The 20231-nt window shown below is 45.9% G+C and overlaps 1 protein-coding gene across 1 annotated transcript in view; it reads right to left on the bottom strand.

The window, feature by feature from the left end:
- Positions 1-123: 123 nt before the first annotated feature.
- LOC116354387 (mucin-19-like) overlaps positions 124-20231 on the bottom strand; it is a 30995-nt gene continuing 10887 nt past the window's right edge. The window contains exon 3 of the mRNA XM_031793537.1: positions 124-19442. Coding sequence (XP_031649397.1) covers positions 232-19442 — 19211 coding nt within the window. The 3' untranslated portion in view covers positions 124-231. The remainder of the gene's footprint in view (positions 19443-20231) is intronic.

The raw sequence follows: 20231 nt of genomic DNA, 5'->3' as shown, positions 1-20231 counted from the left end.
TCATAGGGGCTGCAGTAGTGGTTGTGGATGCAGCTACAGTTGGTGCTGCTGCAGTTGTAGTGGTCGTTGGAGCTCCAGTTGTTGTACTAGCTGCTGTTGTGGTTGCTGTAGGAGCTACATTTGTGTTTGTCGTAGGACTTACAATGGCAGTGGGTCCTGCAGTTTTGATTGGCGTTGTAGGAGATACAGTTGTTGGAGCTGCAGTTGTCGAAAAGGATGTTGTTGTGGTTGTCATAGGTACTTCAGTTTTGTTGTGGTTGCTGTAGGTGCTCCAGTTGTGGTTGTCGTAGGAGTTAAAATGGTAGTAGGACCTTCGGTTGTGATTGGTGTTGTTGGAGCTACAGTTGTCGAAGGGGAGATTGTTGTGGTTGTCGTAGGTGCTATAGTTGTTGGAGCTACAGTTGTTGGAGCTGCAGTTGTCGAAAAAGATGTTGTCGTAGGTGCTACAGTTGTTGTTGTGGCTGCTGTAGGTGCTACAGTTGTGGTTGTCGTAGGAGTTAAAATGGTAGTAGGACCTTCGGTTGTGATTGGCGTTGTTGGAGCTACAGTTGTCGAAGGGGATGTTGTTGTAGGTGCTATAGTTGTTGTAGAAGAAGCTTCAGATGTGGTTGCAGTAAGGCCTGCAGTAGTTCTTGTGGAAACAGCTTCAGTTGTTGTTGTAATAGCTGCTGCTGTTGTAGTGGCCGTAGGAGCTCCGGTGGTTGTACTAGGAGCTGCAGTTGTCGTAGGGGATGTTGTTGTGGTTATTGTAGAAGGATCTTCATGTCTAGTTGCAGTAGGGGCTGCTGTAGTGGTTGAGGAAGCAGCTACAGTTGTTGTTGGAGCTGCTGCAGTTGTAGTGGCCGTAGGAGCTACGGTAGTTGTAGTAGGAGCTGCAGTTGTCGTAGGGGATGTTGTTGTGGTAGTCGTAGTTTCTACAATTGCTGTAGAAGAAGCTTCTGTTGTGGTTGTAGTAGGAGCTGCACTTGTTCTTGTGGAAGAAGCTACAGTTGGAGTTGTAGGAGCTGTGGTTGTCGTAGTAGCTGCATCATTTGTGGTGGTCGCAGGATCTACCATTTTTGTCATAGTCGAAGCTGTAGTTGTTGCCGTAGGTGGTATTGTTGCGCTTGTTGTAGATGTTATAGAAGCTGCAGTGGTTGTCGTTGCAGCTGCTGTTGTGCTTGCTATTGTAGCTAACGTTGTTGTTGTATGAGCTAGAGTTGTTGTTGCCATAGGGGCTGCAGTAGTGGTTGTGGATGCAGCTACAGTTGGTGCTGCTGCAGTTGTAGTGGTCGTTGGAGCTCCAGTTGTTGTACTAGCTGCTGTTGTGGTTGCTGTAGGAGCTACATTTGTGTTTGTCGTAGGACTTACAATGGCAGTGGGTCCTGCCGTTTTGATTGGCGTTGTAGGAGCTACAGTTGTTGGAGCTGCAGTTGTCGAAAAGGATGTTGTTGTGGTTGTCATAGGTTCTACAGTTGTTGTTGTGGTTGCTGTAGGTGCTCCAGTTGTGGTTGTCGTAGGAGTTAAAATAGTAGTAGGACCTTCGGTTGTGATTGGTGTTGTTGGAGCTACAGTTGTCGAAGGGGAGATTGTTGTGGTTGTCGTAGGTGCTATAGTTGTTGGAGCTACAGTTGTTGGAGCTGCAGTTGTCGAAAAAGATGTTGTCGTAGGTGCTACAGTTGTTGTTGTGGCTGCTGTAGGTGCTACAGTTGTGGCTGTCGTAGGAGTTAAAATGGTAGTAGGACCTTCGGTTGTGATTGGCGTTGTTGGAGCTACAGTTGTCGAAGGGGATGTTGTTGTAGGTGCTATAGTTGTTGTAGAAGAAGCTTCAGATGTGGTTGCAGTAAGGCCTGCAGTAGTGCTTGTGGAAACAGCTTCAGTTGTTGTTGTAATAGCTGCTGCTGTTGTAGTGGCCGTAGGAGCTCCGGTGGTTGTACTAGGAGCTGCAGTTGTCGTAGGGGATGTTGTTGTGGTTATTGTAGAAGGATCTTCATTTCTAGTTGCAGTAGGGGCTGCTGTAGTGGTTGAGGAAGCAGCTACAGTTGTTGTTGGAGCTGCTGCAGTTGTAGTGGCCGTAGGAGCTACGGTAGTTGTAGTAGGAGCTGCAGTTGTCGTAGGGGATGTTGTTGTGGTAGTCGTAGTTTCTACAGTTGCTGTAGAAGAAGCTTCTGTTGTGGTTGTAGTAGGACCTGCACTTGTTCTTGTGGAAGAAGCTACAGTTGGAGTTGTAGGAGCTGTGGTTGTCGTAGTAGCTGCATCATTTGTGGTGGTCGCAGGATCTACCATTTTTGTCGTAGTCGAAGCTGTAGTTGTTGCCATAGGTGGTATTGTTGCGCTTGTTGTAGATGTTATAGAAGCTGCAGTGGTTGTCGTTGCAGCTGCTGTTGTGCTTGCTATTGTAGCTAACGTTGTTGTTGTATGAGCTAGAGTTGTTGTTGCCATAGGGGCTGCAGTAGTGGTTGTGGATGCAGCTACAGTTGGTGCTCCTGCAGTTGTAGTGGTCGTTGGAGCTCCAGTTGTTGTACTAGCTGCTGTTGTGGTTGCTGTAGGAGCTACATTTGTGTTTGTCGTAGGACTTACAATGGCAGTGGGTCCTGCCGTTTTGATTGGCGTTGTAGGAGCTACAGTTGTTGGAGCTGCAGTTGTCGAAAAGGATGTTGTTGTGGTTGTCATAGGTTCTACAGTTGTTGTTGTGGTTGCTGTAGGTGCTCCAGTTGTGGTTGTCGTAGGTGTTAAAATGGTAGTAGGACCTTCGGTTGTGATTGGTGTTGTTGGAGCTACAGTTGTCGAAGGGGAGATTGTTGTGGTTGTCGTAGGTGCTATAGTTGTTGGAGCTACAGTTGTTGGAGCTGCAGTTGTCGAAAAAGATGTTGTCGTAGGTGCTACAGTTGTTGTTGTGGCTGCTGTAGGTGCTACAGTTGTGGTTGTCGTAGGAGTTAAAATGGTAGTAGGACCTTCGGTTGTGATTGGCGTTGTTGGAGCTACAGTTGTCGAAGGGGATGTTGTCGTAGGTGCTATAGTTGTTGTAGAAGAAGCTTCAGATGTGGTTGCAGTAAGGCCTGCAGTAGTGCTTGTGGAAACAGCTTCAGTTGTTGTTGTAAGAGCTGCTGCTGTTGTAGTGGCCGTAGGAGCTCCGGTGGTTGTACTAGGAGCTGCAGTTGTCGTAGGGGATGTTGTTGTGGTTATTGTAGAAGGATCTTCATTTCTAGTTGCAGTAGGGGCTGCTGTAGTGGTTGAGGTAGCAGCTTCAGTTGTTGTTGGAGCTGCTACAGTTGTAGTGGCCATGGGAGATATGGTAGTTGTAGTAGGAGCTGCAGTTCTCGTAGGGGATGTTGTTGTGGTAGTCGTAGTTTCTACAGTTGTTGTAGCAGAAGCTTCCGTTGTGGTTTCTGTAGGAGCTACATTTGTGTTTGTCGTAGGACTTACAATGGTAGTAGGTCCTGCAGTTTTGATTGGCGTTGTAGGAGCTACAGTTGTTGGAGCTGCAGTTGTTGAAAAAGTTGTTGTTGTAGGTGCTACAGTTGTTGTTGTGGCTGCTGTTGGTGCTACAGTTGTGGTTGTCGTAGGAGTTAAAATGGTAGTAGGACCTTCGGTTTTGATTGGCGTTGTTGGAGCTACAGTTGTCGAAGGGGAGATTGTTGTGGTTGTCGTAGGTGCTATAGTTGTTTTAGAAGAAGCTTCAGTTGTGGTTCCAGTAAGGGCTGCAGTAGTTGTTGTAGAAGAAGCTTCAGTTGTGGTTGCAGTAAGGACTGCAGTAGTGGTTGTGGAAGAAACTACAGTCGTGGTTGCAGTAGGTAATGCAGTAGTGGTTGTGGAAGCAGCTACAGTGTTTGTGGTTATTGTAGAAGGATCTTCATTTCTAGTTGCAGTAAGGCCTGCAGTAGTGCTTGTGGAAGCAGCTTCAGTTGTTGTTGTAAGAGTTGCTGCTGTTGTAGTGGCCGTAGGAGCTCCGGGGGTTGTAGTAGGAGCTGCAGTTGTCATAGGGGATGTTGTTGTGGTTATTGTAGAAGGATCTTCATTTCTAGTTGCAGTAGGGGCTGCTGTAGTGGTTGAGGAAGCAGCTACAATTGTTGTTGGAGCTGCTGCAGTTGTAGTGGCCGTAGGTGCTCCGGTGGTTGTAGTAGGAGCTGCAGTTGTCGTAGGGGATGTTGTTGTTGTTATTGTAGAAGGATCTTCATTTCTAGTTGCAGTAGGGGCTGCTGTAGTGGTTGAGGAAGCAGCTACAATTGTTGTTGGAGCTGCTGCAGTTGTAGTGGCCGTAGGAGCTCCGGTGGTTGTAGTAGGAGCTGCAGTTGTCGTAGGGGATGTTGTGGTAGTCGTAGTTTCTACAGTTGTTGTAGAAGAAGCTTCTGTTGTGGTTGCTGTAGGGGATGCAGTAGTGCTTGTGGAAGCAGCTTCAGTTGTTGTTGTAAGAGCTGCTGCTGTTGTAGTGGCCGTACGAGCTCCGGTGGTTGTAGTAGGAGCTGCAGTTGTCGTAGGGGATGTTGTTGTGGTAGTCATAGTTTCTACAGTTGTTGTAGAAGAAGCTTCTGTTGTGGTTGCAGTAGGGGCTGCAGTAGTGCTTGTGGAAGCAGCTACAGTTGTTGTTGTAAGAGCTGCTGCTGTTGTAGTGGCCGTAGGAGCTACGGTAGTTGTAGTAGGAGCTGCAGTTGTCGTAGGGGATGTTGTTGTGGTAGTTGTAGTTTCTACAGTTGTTGTAGAAGAAGCTTCTGTTGTGGTTGTAGTAGGAGCTGCACTTGTTCTTGTGGAAGAAGCTACAGTTGGAGTTGTAGGAGCTGTGGTTGTCGTAGTAGCTGCATCATTTGTCGTGATCGCAGGATCTACCATTTCTGTCATAGTAGAAGCTGTAGTTGTTGCCGTAGGTGGTATTGTTGCGCTTGTTGTAGATGTTATAGAAGCTGCAGTGGTTGTCGTTGCAGCTGCTGTTGTGCCTGCTATTGTAGCTAACGTTGTTGTTGTATGAGCTAGAGTTGTTGTTGTCATAGGGGCTGCAGTAGTGGTTGTGGATGCAGCTACAGTTGGTGCTGCTGCAGTTGTAGTGGTCGTTGGAGCTCCAGTTGTTGTACTAGCTGCTGTTGTGGTTGCTGTAGGAGCTACATTTGTGTTTGTCGTAGGACTTACAATGGCAGTGGGTCCTGCAGTTTTGATTGGCGTTGTAGGAGATACAGTTGTTGGAGCTGCAGTTGTCGAAAAGGATGTTGTTGTGGTTGTCATAGGTACTTCAGTTTTTGTGGTTGCTGTAGGTGCTCCAGTTGTGGTTGTCGTAGGAGTTAAAATGGTAGTAGGACCTTCGGTTGTGATTGGTGTTGTTGGAGCTACAGTTGTCGAAGGGGAGATTGTTGTGGTTGTCGTAGGTGCTATAGTTGTTGGAGCTACAGTTGTTGGAGCTGCAGTTGTCGAAAAAGATGTTGTCGTAGGTGCTACAGTTGTTGTTGTGGCTGCTGTAGGTGCTACAGTTGTGGTTGTCGTAGGAGTTAAAATGGTAGTAGGACCTTCGGTTGTGATTGGCGTTGTTGGAGCTACAGTTGTCGAAGGGGATGTTGTTGTAGGTGCTATAGTTGTTGTAGAAGAAGCTTCAGATGTGGTTGCAGTAAGGCCTGCAGTAGTTCTTGTGGAAACAGCTTCAGTTGTTGTTGTAAGAGCTGCTGCTGTTGTAGTGGCCGTAGGAGCTCCGGTGGTTGTACTAGGAGCTGCAGTTGTCGTAGGGGATGTTGTTGTGGTTATTGTAGAAGGATCTTCATTTCTAGTTGCAGTAGGGGCTGCTGTAGTGGTTGAGGAAGCAGCTACAGTTGTTGTTGGAGCTGCTGCAGTTGTAGTGGCCGTAGGAGCTACGGTAGTTGTAGTAGGAGCTGCAGTTGTCGTAGGGGATGTTGTTGTGGTAGTCGTAGTTTCTACAGTTGCTGTAGAATAAGCTTCTGTTGTGGTTGTAGTAGGAGCTGCACTTGTTCTTGTGGAAGAAGCTACAGTTGGAGTTGTAGGAGCTGTGGTTGTCGTAGTAGCTGCATCATTTGTGGTGGTCGCAGGATCTACCATTTTTGTCGTAGTCGAAGCTGTAGTTGTTGCTGTAGGTGGTATTGTTGCGCTTGTTGTAGATGTTATAGAAGCTGCAGTGCTTGTCGTTGCAGCTGCTGTTGTGCTTGCTATTGTAGCTAACGTTGTTGTTGTATGAGCTAGAGTTGTTGTTGCCATTTGGGCTGCAGTAGTGGTTGTGGATGCAGCTACAGTTGGTGCTACTGCAGTTGTAGTGGTCGTTGGAGCTCCAGTTGTTGTACTAGCTGCTGTTGTGGTTGCTGTAGGAGCTACATTTGTGTTTGTCGTAGGACTTACAATGGCAGTGGGTCCTGCAGTTTTGATTGGCGTTGTAGGAGCTACAGTTGTTGGAGCTGCAGTTGTCCAAAAGGATGTTGTTGTGGTTGTCATAGGTTCTACAGTTGTTGTTGTGGTTGCTGTAGGTGCTCCAGTTGTGGTTGTCGTAGGTGTTAAAATGGTAGTAGGACCTTCGGTTGTGATTGGTGTTGGTGGAGCTACAGTTGTTGAAGGGGAGATTGTTGTGGTTGTCGTAGGTGCTATAGTTGTTGGAGCTACAGTTGTTGGAGCTGCAGTTGTCGAAAAAGATGTTGTCGTAGGTGCTACAGTTGTTGTTGTGGCTGCTGTTGGTGCTACAGTTGTGGTTGTTGTAGGAGTTAAAATGGTAGTAGGACCTTCGGTTGTGATTGGCGTTGTTGGAGCTACAGTTGTCGAAGGGGATGTTGTCGTAGGTGCTATAGTTGTTGTAGAAGAAGCTTCAGATGTGGTTGCAGTAAGGCCTGCAGTAGTGCTTGTGGAAACAGCTTCAGTTGTTGTTGTAAGAGCTGCTGCTGTTGTAGTGGCCGTAGGAGCTCCGGTGGTTGTACTAGGAGCTGCAGTTGTCGTAGGGGATGTTGTTGTGGTTATTGTAGAAGGATCTTCATTTCTAGTTGCAGTAGGGGCTGCTGTAGTGGTTGAGGAAGCAGCTACAGTTGTTGTTGGAGCTGCTGCAGTTGTAGTGGCCGTAGGAGCTACGGTAGTTGTAGTAGGAGCTGCAGTTGTCGTAGGGGATGTTGTTGTGGTAGTCGTAGTTTCTACAGTTGCTGTAGAAGAAGCTTCTGTTGTGGTTGTAGTAGGAGCTGCACTTGTTCTTGTGGAAGAAGCTACAGTTGGAGTTGTAGGAGCTGTGGTTGTCGTAGTAGCTGCATCATTTGTGGTGGTCGCAGGATCTACCATTTTTGTCGTAGTAGAAGCTGTAGTTGTTGCCGTAGGTGGTATTGTTGCGCTTGTTGTAGATGTTATAGAAGCTGCAGTGGTTGTCGTTGCAGCTGCTGTTGTGCTTGCTATTGTAGCTAACGTTGTTGTTGTATGAGCTAGAGTTGTTGTTGCCATAGGGGCTGCAGTAGTGGTTGTGGATGCAGCTACAGTTGGTGCTGCTGCAGTTGTAGTGGTCGTTGGAGCTCCAGTTGTTGTACTAGCTGCTGTTGTGGTTGCTGTAGGAGCTACATTTGTGTTTGTCGTAGGACTTACAATGGCAGTGGGTCCTGCAGTTTTGATTGGCGTTGTAGGAGCTACAGTTGTTGGAGCTGCAGTTGTCGAAAAGGATATTGTTGTGGTTGTCATAGGTTCTACAGTTGTTGTTGTGGTTGCTGTAGGTGCTCCAGTTGTGGTTGTCGTAGGAGTTAAAATGGTAGTAGGACCTTCGGTTGTGATTGGTGTTGTTAGAGCTACAGTTGTCGAAGGGGAGATTGTTGTGGTTGTCGTAGGTGCTATAGTTGTTGGAGCTACAGTTGTTGGAGCTGCAGTTGTCGAAAAAGATGTTGTCGTAGGTGCTACAGTTGTTGTTGTGGCTGCTGTAGGTGCTACAGTTGTGGTTGTCGTAGGAGTTAAAATGGTAGTAGGACCTTCGGTTGTGATTGGCGTTGTTGGAGCTACAGTTGTCGAAGGGGATGTTGTTGTAGGTGCTATAGTTGTTGTAGAAGAAGCTTCAGATGTGGTTGCAGTAAGGCCTGCAGTAGTGCTTGTGGAAACAGCTTCAGTTGTTGTTGTAATAGCTGCTGCTGTTGTAGTGACCGTAGGAGCTCCGGTGGTTGTACTAGGAGCTGCAGTTGTCGTAGGGGATGTTGTTGTGGTTATTGTAGAAGGATCTTCATTTCTAGTTGCAGTAGGGGCTGCTGTAGTGGTTGAGGAAGCAGCTACAGTTGTTGTTGGAGCTGCTGCAGTTGTAGTGGCCGTAGGAGCTACGGTAGTTGTAGTAGGAGCTGCAGTTGTCGTAGGGGATGTTGTTGTGGTAGTCGTAGTTTCTACAGTTGGTGTAGAAGAAGCTTCTGTTGTGGTTGTAGTAGGAGCTGCACTTGTTCTTGTGGAAGAAGCTACAGTTGGAGTTGTAGGAGCTGTGGTTGTCGTAGTAGCTGCATCATTTGTGGTGGTCGCAGGATCTACCATTTTTGTCGTAGTAGAAGCTGTAGTTGTTGCCGTAGGTGGTATTGTTGCGCTTGTTGTAGATGTTATAGAAGCTGCAGTGGTTGTCGTTGCAGCTGCTGTTGTGCTTGCTATTGTAGCTAACGTTGTTGTTGTATGAGCTAGAGTTGTTGTTGCCATAGGGGCTGCAGTAGTGGTTGTGGATGTAGCTACAGTTGGTGCTGCTGCAGTTGTTGTGGTCGTTGGAGCTCCAGTTGTTGTACTAGCTGCTGTTGTGGTTGCTGTAGGAGCTACATTTGTGTTTGTCGTAGGACTTACAATGCCAGTGGGTCCTGCAGTTTTGATTGACGTTGTAGGAGCTACAGTTGTTGGAGCTGCAGTTGTCGAAAAGGATGTTGTTGTGGTTGTCATAGGTTCTACAGTTGTTGTTGTGGTTGCTGTAGGTGCTCCAGTTGTGGTTGCTGTAGTAGTTAAAATGGTAGTAGGTCCTTCGGTTGTGATTGGTGTTGGTGGAGCTACAGTTCTTGAAGGGGAGATTGTTGTGGTTGTCGTAGGTGCTATAGTTGTTGGAGCTACAGTTGTTGGAGCTGCAGTTGTCGAAAAAGATGTTGTCGTAGGTGCTACAGTTGTTGTTGTGGCTGCTGTAGGTGCTACAGTTGTGGCTGTCGTAGGAGTTAAAATGGTAGTAGGACCTTCGGTTGTGATTGGCGTTGTTGGAGCTACAGTTGTCGAAGGGGATGTTGTTGTAGGTGCTATAGTTGTTGTAGAAGAAGCTTCAGATGTGGTTGCAGTAAGGCCTGCAGTAGTGCTTGTGGAAACAGCTTCAGTTGTTGTTGTAAGAGCTGCTGCTGTTGTAGTGGCCGTAGGAGCTCCGGTGGTTGTACTAGGAGCTGCAGTTGTCGTAGGGGATGTTGTTGTGGTTATTGTAGAAGGATCTTCATTTCTAGTTGCAGTAGGGGCTGCTGTAGTGGTTGAGGAAGCAGCTACAGTTGTTGTTGGAGCTGCTGCAGTTGTAGTGGCCGTAGGAGCCACGGTAGTTGTAGTAGTAGCTGCAGTTGTTGTAGGGGATGTTGTTGTGGTAGTCGTAGTTTCTACAGTTGCTGTAGAAGAAGCTTCTGTTGTGGTTGTAGTAGGAGCTGCACTTGTTCTTGTGGAAGAAGCTACAGTTGGAGTTGTAGGAGCTGTGGTTGTCGTAGTAGCTGCATCATTTGTGGTGGTCGCAGGATCTACCATTTTTGTCGTAGTAGAAGCTGTAGTTGTTTCCGTAGGTGGTATTGTTGCGCTTGTTGTAGATGTTATAGAAGCTGCAGTGGTTGTCGTTGCAGCTGCTGTTGTGCTTGCTATTGTAGCTAACGTTGTTGTTGTATGAGCTAGAGTTGTTGTTGCCATAGGGGCTGCAGTAGTGGTTGTGGATGCAGCTACAGTTGGTGCTGGTGCAGTTGTTGTGGTCGTTGGAGCTCCAGTTGTTGTACTAGCTGCTGTTGTGGTTGCTGTAGGAGCTACATTTGTGTTTGTCGTAGGACTTACAATGGCAGTGGGTCCTGCAGTTTTGATTGGCATTGTAGGAGCTACAGTTGTCGAAAAGGATGTTGTTGTGGTTGTCATAGGTTCTACAGTTGTTGTTGTGGTTGCTGTAGGTGCTCCAGTTGTGGTTGTCGTAGGAGTTAAAATGGTAGTAGGACCTTCGGTTGTGATTGGTGTTGTTGGAGCTACAGTTGTCGAAGGGGAGATTGTTGTGGTTGTCGTAGGTGCTATAGTTGTTGGAGCTACAGTTGTTGGAGCTGCAGTTGTCGAAAAATATGTTGTTGTAGGTGCTACAGTTGTTGTTGTGGCTGCTGTAGGTGCTACAGTTGTGGTTGTCGTAGGAGTTAAAAGGGTAGTAGGTCCTTCAGTTTTGATTGGCGTTGTAGGAGCTACAGTTGTTGGAGCTGCAGTTGTCGAAAAGGATGTTGTTGTGGTTGTCATAGGTTCTACAGTTGTTGTTGTGGTTGCTGTAGGTGCTCCAGTTGTGGTTGTCGTATGAGTTAAAATGGTAGTAGGACCTTCGGTTGTGATTGGTGTTGTTGGAGCTACAGTTGTTGAAGGGGAGATTGTTGTGGTTGTCGTAGGTGCTATAGTTGTTGGAGCTACAGTTGTTGGAGCTGCAGTTGTCGAAAAATATGTTGTCGTAGGTGCTACAGTTGTTGTTGTGGCTGCTGTAGGTGCTACAGTTGTGGTTGTCGTAGGAGTTAAAATGGTAGTAGGACCTTCGGTTGTGATTGGTGTTGTTGGAGCTATAGTTGTCGAAGGGGAGATTGTTGTGGTTGTCGTAGGTGCTATAGTTGTTGGAGCTGCAGTTGTCGAAAAATATGTTGTCGTAGGTGCTACAGTTGTTGTTGTGGCTGCTGTAGGTCCTATAGTTGTGGTTGTTGTAGGAGTTAAAATGGTAGTAGGACCTTCGGTTGTGATTGGCGTTGTTGGAGCTACAGTTGTCGAAGGGGATGTTGTCGTAGGTGCTATAGTTGTTGAAGAAGAAGCTTCAGATGTGGTTGCAGTAAGGGCCGCAGTAGTGCTTGTGGAAGCAGCTTCAGTTGTTGTTGTAAGAGCTGCTGCTGTTGTAGTGGCCGTAGGAGCTCCGGTGGTTGTAGTTGGAGCTGCAGTTGTCGTATGGGATGTTGTTGTGGTTATTGTAGAATGATCTTCATTTCTAGTTGCAGTAGGGGCTGCTGTAGTGGTTGAGGTAGGTGCTACAGTTGTGGTTGTCGTAGGAGTTAAAATGGTAGTAGGACCTTCAGTTGTGATTGGCGTTGTTGGAGCTACAGTTGTCGAAGGGGAGATTGTTGTGGTTGTCGTAGGTGCTATAGTTGTTTTAGAAGAAGCTTCAGTTATGGTTCCAGTAAGGGTTGCAGTAGTTGTTGTAGAAGAAGCTTCTGTTGTGGTTGCAGTAGGGGCTGCACTTGTTTTTGTGGAAGAAGCTACAGTTGGAGCTGTGGTTGTCGTAGTAGCTGCATCATTTGTGGTGGTCGCAGGAACTACAATTTTTGGCGTAGTAGAAGCTGTAGTTGATGCCGTAGGGGGTATTGTTGCGCTTGTTGTAGATGTTATAGAAGCTGCAGTGGTTGTCGTAGCAGCTGCTGTTGTGCTTGCTATTGTAGCTAAAGTTGTTGTTGTATGAGCTAGAGTTGTTGTTGCCAGTGGGGCTGCTGTAGTGGTTGTGGATGCAGCTACAGTTGGTGCTGCTGCAGTTGTAGTGATCGTGGGAGCTACATTTGTTGTACTAGCTGCTGTTGTGGTTGCTGTAGGAGCTACATTTGTGGTTGTCGTAGGACTTACTATGGTAGTAGGTCCTGCAGTTGTGATTGGCACTGTAGGAGCTACAGGTGTTGTAGTTGCAGCTTTAGTTGTCGAAAACGATGTTGTTGTGGTTGTCGTAGGTGCTACAGTTGTTGTTGTGGTTGCTGTAGGTGCTCCAGTTGTGGTTGTCGTAGGAGTTAAAATGGTAGTAGGACCTTCGGTTGTGATTGGTGTTGTTGGAGCTACAGTTGTCGAAGGGGAGATTGTTGTGGTTGTCGTAGGTGCTATAGTTGTTGGAGCTACAGTTGTTGGAGCTGCAGTTGTCGAAAAATATGTTGTTGTAGGTGCTACAGTTGTTGTTGTGGCTGCTGTAGGTGCTACAGTTGTGGTTGTCGTAGGAGTTAAAATGGTAGTAGGTCCTTCAGTTTTGATTGGCGTTGTAGGAGCTACAGTTGTTGGAGCTGCAGTTGTCGAAAAGGATGTTGTTGTGGTTGTCATAGGTTCTACAGTTGTTGTTGTGGTTGCTGTAGGTGCTCCAGTTGTGGTTGTCGTATGAGTTAAAATGGTAGTAGGACCTTCGGTTGTGATTGGTGTTGTTGGAGCTACAGTTGTTGAAGGGGAGATTGTTGTGGTTGTCGTAGGTGCTATAGTTGTTGGAGCTACAGTTGTTGGAGCTGCAGTTGTCGAAAAAGATGTTGTCGTAGGTGCTACAGTTGTTGTTGTGGCTGCTGTAGGTGCTACAGTTGTGGTTGTCGTAGGAGTTAAAATGGTAGTAGGACCTTCGGTTGTGATTGGTGTTGTTGGAGCTATAGTTGTCGAAGGGGAGATTGTTGTGGTTGTCGTAGGTGCTATAGTTGTTGGAGCTGCAGTTGTCGAAAAAGATGTTGTCGTAGGTGCTACAGTTGTTGTTGTGGCTGCTGTAGGTCCTATAGTTGTGGTTGTTGTAGGAGTTAAAATGGTAGTAGGACCTTCGGTTGTGATTGGCGTTGTTGGAGCTACAGTTGTCGAAGGGGATGTTGTCGTAGGTGCTATAGTTGTTGAAGAAGAAGCTTCAGATGTGGTTGCAGTAAGGGCCGCAGTAGTGCTTGTGGAAGCAGCTTCAGTTGTTGTTGTAAGAGCTGCTGCTGTTGTAGTGGCCGTAGGAGCTCCGGTGGTTGTAGTTGGAGCTGCAGTTGTCGTATGGGATGTTGTTGTGGTTATTGTAGAATGATCTTCATTTCTAGTTGCAGTAGGGGCTGCTGTAGTGGTTGAGGTAGGTGCTACAGTTGTGGTTGTCGTAGGAGTTAAAATGGTAGTAGGACCTTCAGTTGTGATTGGCGTTGTTGGAGCTACAGTTGTCGAAGGGGAGATTGTTGTGGTTGTCGTAGGTGCTATAGTTGTTTTAGAAGAAGCTTCAGTTATGGTTCCAGTAAGGGTTGCAGTAGTTGTTGTAGAAGAAGCTTCTGTTGTGGTTGCAGTAGGGGCTGCACTTGTTTTTGTGGAAGAAGCTACAGTTGGAGCTGTGGTTGTCGTAGTAGCTGCATCATTTGTGGTGGTCGCAGGAACTACAATTTTTGGCGTAGTAGAAGCTGTAGTTGATGCCGTAGGGGGTATTGTTGCGCTTGTTGTAGATGTTATAGAAGCTGCAGTGGTTGTCGTAGCAGCTGCTGTTGTGCTTGCTATTGTAGCTAAAGTTGTTGTTGTATGAGCTAGAGTTGTTGTTGCCAGTGGGGCTGCTGTAGTGGTTGTGGATGCAGCTACAGTTGGTGCTGCTGCAGTTGTAGTGATCGTGGGAGCTACATTTGTTGTACTAGCTGCTGTTGTGGTTGCTGTAGGAGCTACATTTGTGGTTGTCGTAGGACTTACTATGGTAGTAGGTCCTGCAGTTGTGATTGGCACTGTAGGAGCTACAGGTGTTGTAGTTGCAGCTTTAGTTGTCGAAAACGATGTTGTTGTGGTTGTCGTAGGTGCTACAGTTGTTGTTGTGGTTCCTGTAGGTGCTACAGTTGTGGTTGGCGTTGTTGGAGCTACTGTTGTCGAAGGGGAGATTTTTGTGGTTGTTTTAGGTGCTATAGTTGTTGTAGAAGAAGCTGAAGTTGTGGTTGTCTTGGGAACTACTCTTATTGTTGTAGGAGCTACAGTTTTGGTTGTCTTAGTAGTTGCTGGAGTTGTGGTGGTTGGAACTTTAGTTGTTTTAGTTACTGCAGATCTCGTTGTCGTAGTAGCTGCTTTAGTTGTGCTGGTCAAATGAGCTCCATGTTTTTTACAATGAATTGTGGTTGTGGTATGGGCCACTTTTGTGGTTTTAGAAGCAGCTAGGGTTGTCATAGGAGCTGCTTTTGTGGTTGTTGTAGGAGCTAAAGTGGTCCTAGAGGCTGTAGGTGTGATTGTCATTGTAGGTTTTGAAGTTGTAATGGTTGTAGGAGCTACAGTTGTTGTAGATGGAGCTGCACTTGTGGTTGTCGTTGGAGCTAAAGTGGTCCTAGAAGCTTCAGTTGTGGTTGTTAAAGCAGCTACAGTTTTTGTTGCAGGAGCTGCTGTTGTGGTTGTCATAGGAGCTAAAGTGGTACTATAAGCTGCGTTTGTGATTGTCATTGTGGGTTTTGAAGTTGTAATGGTCGTAGGAGCTACAGTTGTTGTAGATGGAGCTGCACTTGTGGTTGTCGTTGTAGGTTTTGAAGTTGTAATGGTCGTAGGGGCTACAGTTGTTGTAGATGGAGCTGCACTTGTGGTTGTCGTTGTAGGTTTTGAAGTTGTAATGGTAGTAGGAGCTACAGTTGTTGTAGATAGAGCTGCAGTTCTCGTTGTCAATGGAGATACAGTTGTTGTAGAAGGATTTGCAAATATATTGGTTGTAGGAGCTACAATTGCTGTCGTAAAAGCTACTGTTTTCGCCGTAGCAGCTACATTTGAGGTAGGAGCTGCATTTGTAATTGTCGTAAGAGCTTCAGTTCTGATGGTCGTTGTTGTAGGAACTAAAATTATTGTCTTAGGAGCTTCTGTTGTGCCTGCTGTAGGAGCTTTAGTTACTGTAGAAGGAGCTGCAGTTGTGGTTGTCAAAGGAGCTACATTTTTTGTAGTTGTAGCTGTGGTTATCATAGTAGGTGCTGCAGATGTAGTGGTTGTAGGTACAGTTGTTATCATAACATCCGCAGCAGGAGCTACAGTTGTGGTAGTAGGAGCTACAGTTGTGAGTGTCATAAGTAAAACATTTGTTGTAGCTGCAGTTGTAGTTGTCGTAGGAGTTGCAGTTGTTGTGATTGTAGTAGGAGCTGCAGTGGTTGTCGAATGAGCTGTTGTTGTGCTTGTTGTTGTAGTAGGAGCTGCACTTGTTATTGCAGTAGGGGCTGCAGTAGTGGTTGTGGAAGCAGCTACAGTTGTTGTTGTAGGAGCTGCTGCAGTTGTAGTTATCGTAGGAGCTACAGTTGTTATAGTAGAAGCTGTAATTGTGGGGGTTGAAGGATCTACAGTTGTGATTTCTGTAGGACCTGCAGCTAGGATTGCTGTTGTAGTTGCTGCAGTTATAGGGGTCATAGTAGCTACAGTTGTTGTACTAGCTGCTGTTGTGGTTGCTGTAGGAGCTAAAGTTCTGTTTGTCGTAGGAGTTAAATTGGTAGTAGGACCTGCAGTTGGGTTTGGCGTTGTAGGAGCTACTGTTGTTGTCATAGGAGCTGCAGTTGTCGAAGGGGATGTTGTTGTGGTTTTCGTAGGAGCTACAGTTGTTGTAGAAGAAGCTTCAGTTGTGGTTGCAGTAGAGGTTGCAGTAATGGTTGTGGAAGCAGCTACAGGTGTTGTTGTTGGAGCTGCTGTTGTGGTTTTCATAGTAGCTGCAGCAGTTGTAACAGGATCTACAGTTATTGTCATAGGAGCTGCTCTTGTTGTCGTAGGAGCAACATTTTTTGTATTAGTAGCTGTAGATGTAGTAGAAGCTGCAGTGGTTGTCATTGGAGCTGCTGTTGTGCTTGTTATAATAGCTAAAGTTGTTGTTGTAGGAGCTGCAGTTGCAGTAGTGGGTGCAGTAGTGGCTGTGGAAGCAGCTCCAGTAGTTATAGTAGGAGCTGCAGTTGTTTCTGTAGGGGGTATTGTGGGGCTTGTTGTAGATGTAATTGAAGCTGCAGTGATTGTTGTAGCAGCTGCTGTTGTGCTTGCGAAAGTACCTAAAGTTGTTGTTGAAGGAGCTGCAGTTGTTGTTGCAGTAGGGGCTGCAGTAGTGGTTCTGGAAGCAGATACAGCTTTTGTTGTAGGAGCTCCTGCAGTTGTAGTGGTCGTAGGAGCTCCAGTTGTTGTAGTAGAAGCTGTTGTTGCGAGAGTTGTAGGAGCTGCAGTTGTCGTAGGGGATCTTATTGTGGTTATTGTAGAAGGATCTTCAGTTCTGGTTGCTGTAGGGACTGCTGTAGTGGTTGTGAAAGCAAGTCCTGCAGCTGCTGCAGTTGTGGTGGTCATAGGAGCTACAGTTGTGATTTCTTTAGGAACAAATGTTGTGCTTGTCGTTGGAGTTAAAATGGTAGTAGGACCTGCAGTTGTGATTGGCGTTGTAGGAGCTACAGTTGTTGTCGTAGGAGCTGCAGTAGTCGAAGGGGATGTGGTTGTGGTTGTCGTAGGTGCTATAGTTGTTGTAGAAGAAGCTTCAGTTGTGGTTGCAGTAGGGGTTGCAGTAGTGGTTGTGGAAGCAGCTACAGGTGTTGTTGGAGCTGCTGTTGTGGTTTTCGTAGTAGCTTCAGCAGTAGTAGTTGTAACAGGATCTACAGTTATTGTCATAGGAGCTGCTCTTGTTGTCGTAGGAGCAACATTTTTTGTATTAGTAGCTGTAGATGTAGTAGAAGCTGCAGTGGTTGTCGTTGGAGCTGCTGTTATGCTTGTTAAACTAGCTAAAGTTGTTGTTGAAGGAGCTGCAGTTGTTGTTGCAGTAGGGGCTGCAGTAGTGGTTGTGGAAGCAGCTACAGTTGTGGTTGTAGGAGCTGCTGCAGTTGTAGTTAATGTAGGAGCTGCAGTTGTTATAGTAGAAGCTGACATTGCGGGGGTTGTAGGAGCTACAGTTGTGATTTCTGTAGGAGCTGAATTTGTGGTTGTTGTCGCGGTTAAAATGGTAATAGGACCTGCAGCTATGATTGCTGTTGTAGTTGCTGCAGTTGTAGTGGTCGTAGGAGCTATAGTAGGAGCTGCAGTTGTCGTAGGGGATGTTGTTGTAGTAGAACCTGCAGTTGTTGCTGTAGGGGGTATTTTGGGGCTTGTTGTAGATGTCATTGAAGCTGCAGTGATTGTCGTAGCAGCTGCTGTTGTGCTTGCGAAAGTACCTAAAGTTGTTGTTGAAGGAGCTGCAGTTGTTGTTGCAGTAGGGGCTGCTGTAGTGGTTCTGGAAGCAGAAAAAGCTTTTGTTGTAGGAGCTCCTGCAGTTGTAGTGGTCGTAGGAGCTCCAGTTGTTGTAGTAGAAGCTGTTGTTGCTGGAGTTGTAGGAGCTGCAGTTGTCGTAGGGGATGTTGTAGTGGTTGTGGAAGCAGCTACAGTTGTTGTAGGAGCTCCTGCAGTTGTTGTGGTCATAGGAGCTACAGTTTTGGATGTTGTAGGATTTAAACTGGTAGTAGGACCTACAGTTATGATTGCTGTTGCTGTTGTAGTTGTTGTAGTGGTCATAGGAGTTACAGTTGTTGTACTAGCTGCTGTTGTGGTTGCTGTAGGAGCTACATCTGTGCTTGTCGTAGGAGTTAAAGTGGTACTAGGACCTGCAGTTGTGATTGGCGTTGTAGGAGCTACAGTTGTCGAAGGGGATGCGGTTGTGGTTGTCGTAGGTGCTACAGTTGTTGTAGAAGAAGCTTCAGTTGTGGTTGCAGTAAGGGTTGCAGTAGTGGTTGTGGAAGCAGGTACAGGTGTTGTTGGAGCTGCTGTTGTGGTTTTCATAGTAGCTTCAGCAGTAGTAGTTGTATCAGGATCTACAGTTATTGTCGTAGGAGCAAACATTTTTTTATTAGTAGCTGCAGCAGTGGTTGTCGTTGGAGCTGCTGTTATGCTTGTTATACTAGCTAAAGTTGGTGTTGTAGGTGCTGCAGTTGTTGTTGCAGTATTGAGTGCAGTAGTGCTTGTGGAAGCAGCTACAGTTGTTGTTATAGGAGCTGTTGTAGTGGTTATAGGAGCTCCTGTTGTAGTAGAAGCTGCAGTTGTCGTAGGGGATGATGTTGTGGTTTTTGTAGAAGGATCTTCAGTTCTGGTTGCAGTAGGGGCTGTGGTACTGGTTGTGGAAGCAGCTACAGTTGGTGTTGTTTCAGCTGCTGTTGTGGTTGTTGTAGTAGCTTCAGCAGTTGTAGTGGTCACAGGATCTACAATTATTTTTGTAGTAGAAGCTGCACTTGTTGCTGTAGGGGGTTCTGTTGTGCTTGTCGTAGGAGTTAAATTGGTAGTAGGACCTGCAGTTGTTATTGGCGTTGTAGGAGCTACTGTTGTTGTCGTAGGAGCTGTAGTTGTCGAAGGAGATTTTGTTGTGGTTGTCGTAGGTGCTACAGTTGTTGTAGAAGAAGCTTCAGTTGTGGTTGCAGTAGGGGTTGCAGTAGAGGTTGTGGAAGCAGCTTCAGTAGTGGTTGTGGAAGCAGCTTCAGTTGTGGTTGCAGTAGGGGTTGCAGTAGAGGTTGTGGAAGCAGCTTCAGTAGTGGTTGTGGAAGCAGCTTCAGTTGTGCTTGTCGTAGGAGCTGCAGCAGTTGTAGTGGTAAAAGGATCTACATTTTTTGTATTAGTAGCTGCTGCTGCTGCTGATGATGTAAAAGCTGCAGTGGTTGTTGTAGGAGCTGCCGTTATGCTGGTTATAGTAGATAAAGTTGTTATTGTTGTTGTTGCAGAAGGGGGTGCAGTAGTGGTTGTGGATGCAGCTACAGTTGTTGTTGCAGGAGGTGCTGCAGTTGTTGTGGTTGTAGGAGCTCCAGTTGTTGTAGTAGGAGCTGCAGTTGTCGTAGGGGATGTTGTTGTGGTTATTGTAGAATGATTTTCAGTTCTGGTTTCAGTAGGGGCTGCTGTAGTGCTTGAGGAAGCAGCTACCTTTGGTGTCGTAGGAGCTGCTGTTGGGGTTGTCGTAGTACCTTCAGCAGTTGTAGTGGTTGCAGGATCTAAAATGGTTGTTTTTGTAGAAGCTGTAGTTGTTGCCATAGGGGGTATTGTTGTGCTTGTTGTAGATGTTATAGAAGCTGCAGTGATTGTCGTAGCAGCTGCTGTTGTGCTGGCTATAGTAGCTAAAGTTGTTGTTGTTGTAGGTGCTGCAGTTGTTGTAGTGGTCGTAGGACCTCTAGTTGTTGTATTAGGAGCTGCAGTTGTCGTTGGGGATGTTGTTGTGGTTATTTTAGAAGGATCTTCAATTCTGGTTGCTGTTAGAGCTGCTGTTGTGGTTGTTGTAGTAGCTTCAGCAGTTGTAGTGGTCGCAGGATTGACAAATATTTTTGTAGTAGATGCTGCAGTTGTTACCGTATTGGGTATTGTTGGGTTTGTTTTTGTAGTTAAAGTTGTTGTTGTAGGAGCTGCAGTTCTTGCAGATCTCGTTGGCGTTGTAGCTGCTTTAGTTGTCCTGGTCAAATGAGCTATATGTTTTTTACAAGGAGCTGCAGTTGTGGTTGTGGTATGGGCTGCTTTTCTGGTTCTGGAAGCAGCTAGGGTTGGTGTCATAGGAGGTGCTTTTTTGGTTGTTGTTGGAGCTAATGTGGTCCTAGAAGCTGCAGTTGTGGTTGTTAAAGCAGCTCTTGTTGAAGGAGCTGCTCTTCTGGAGGCTGTGGTTATTGTCGAAACTCCATGGATATTCCAGAATACGAACACTGATTTATGAGATGAATGGTTAGTATATTTGATGAGTACAGTATCGATTTTTCTACTCTTACTCTTCAGATGCGTGCAGTATGTTATGAATTCCACTTATATATAATTATTATATGTAGCCACTCTCCTTATTGATTTTGAAGTACATTAGGTCAAACTTTACTATATGTGTCGTTATGTATGCTTTCAGAAATACTTCATAACATCTATATAACACCTAATGTCATTTGTCATAATCAGTCATAAGTATTCCCGCATTAAATTATGTTCATAATAACTTCAAAAGCACTACATAAATGTGTTAAGAAGCATCTATGACTGTATGTCATGCTTTATAAGGTTTTATAAATGTGGCGTAACTCTGTGACATAATTACCCATGCCAAATGTGACATAACCCACTACAGTGCATTTGGAAAGTTTTCAGACCCCTTGACTATTTCCACATTTTCTTAGGTTACATCCTTATTCTAAACTGGATTAAATTGTTTTTTTTCCCCCTCATCAATCTACACACAATACTCCGTAATGACAATGCAAAAACAGGTTTTTAGACATTTTTGCAAATGTATTACAAATATAAACTGAAATATCACATTTACAGAATTTGAAGTGATCACCTTTGGTCATTCATAACATATTCTCTTAAAGACTATATTGCATGATGGCGTTATGTGTATAGTCTTTATGAATGTGTTATGAATGACTGAAGGTGTCGGACTTTGTGATGAAGCTGTACGTACTTTAAAGCCAGACTCCTTTGGTCATTCATAACACATACATAAATGC

The sequence above is a fragment of the Oncorhynchus kisutch genome, linkage group LG17 (assembly GCF_002021735.2).
Source record: "Oncorhynchus kisutch isolate 150728-3 linkage group LG17, Okis_V2, whole genome shotgun sequence".
Taxonomy (NCBI): domain Eukaryota; kingdom Metazoa; phylum Chordata; class Actinopteri; order Salmoniformes; family Salmonidae; genus Oncorhynchus; species Oncorhynchus kisutch.
Note: the sequence above shows the minus strand (reverse complement) of the source record. Positions and strands in the feature narration are given on the sequence as shown.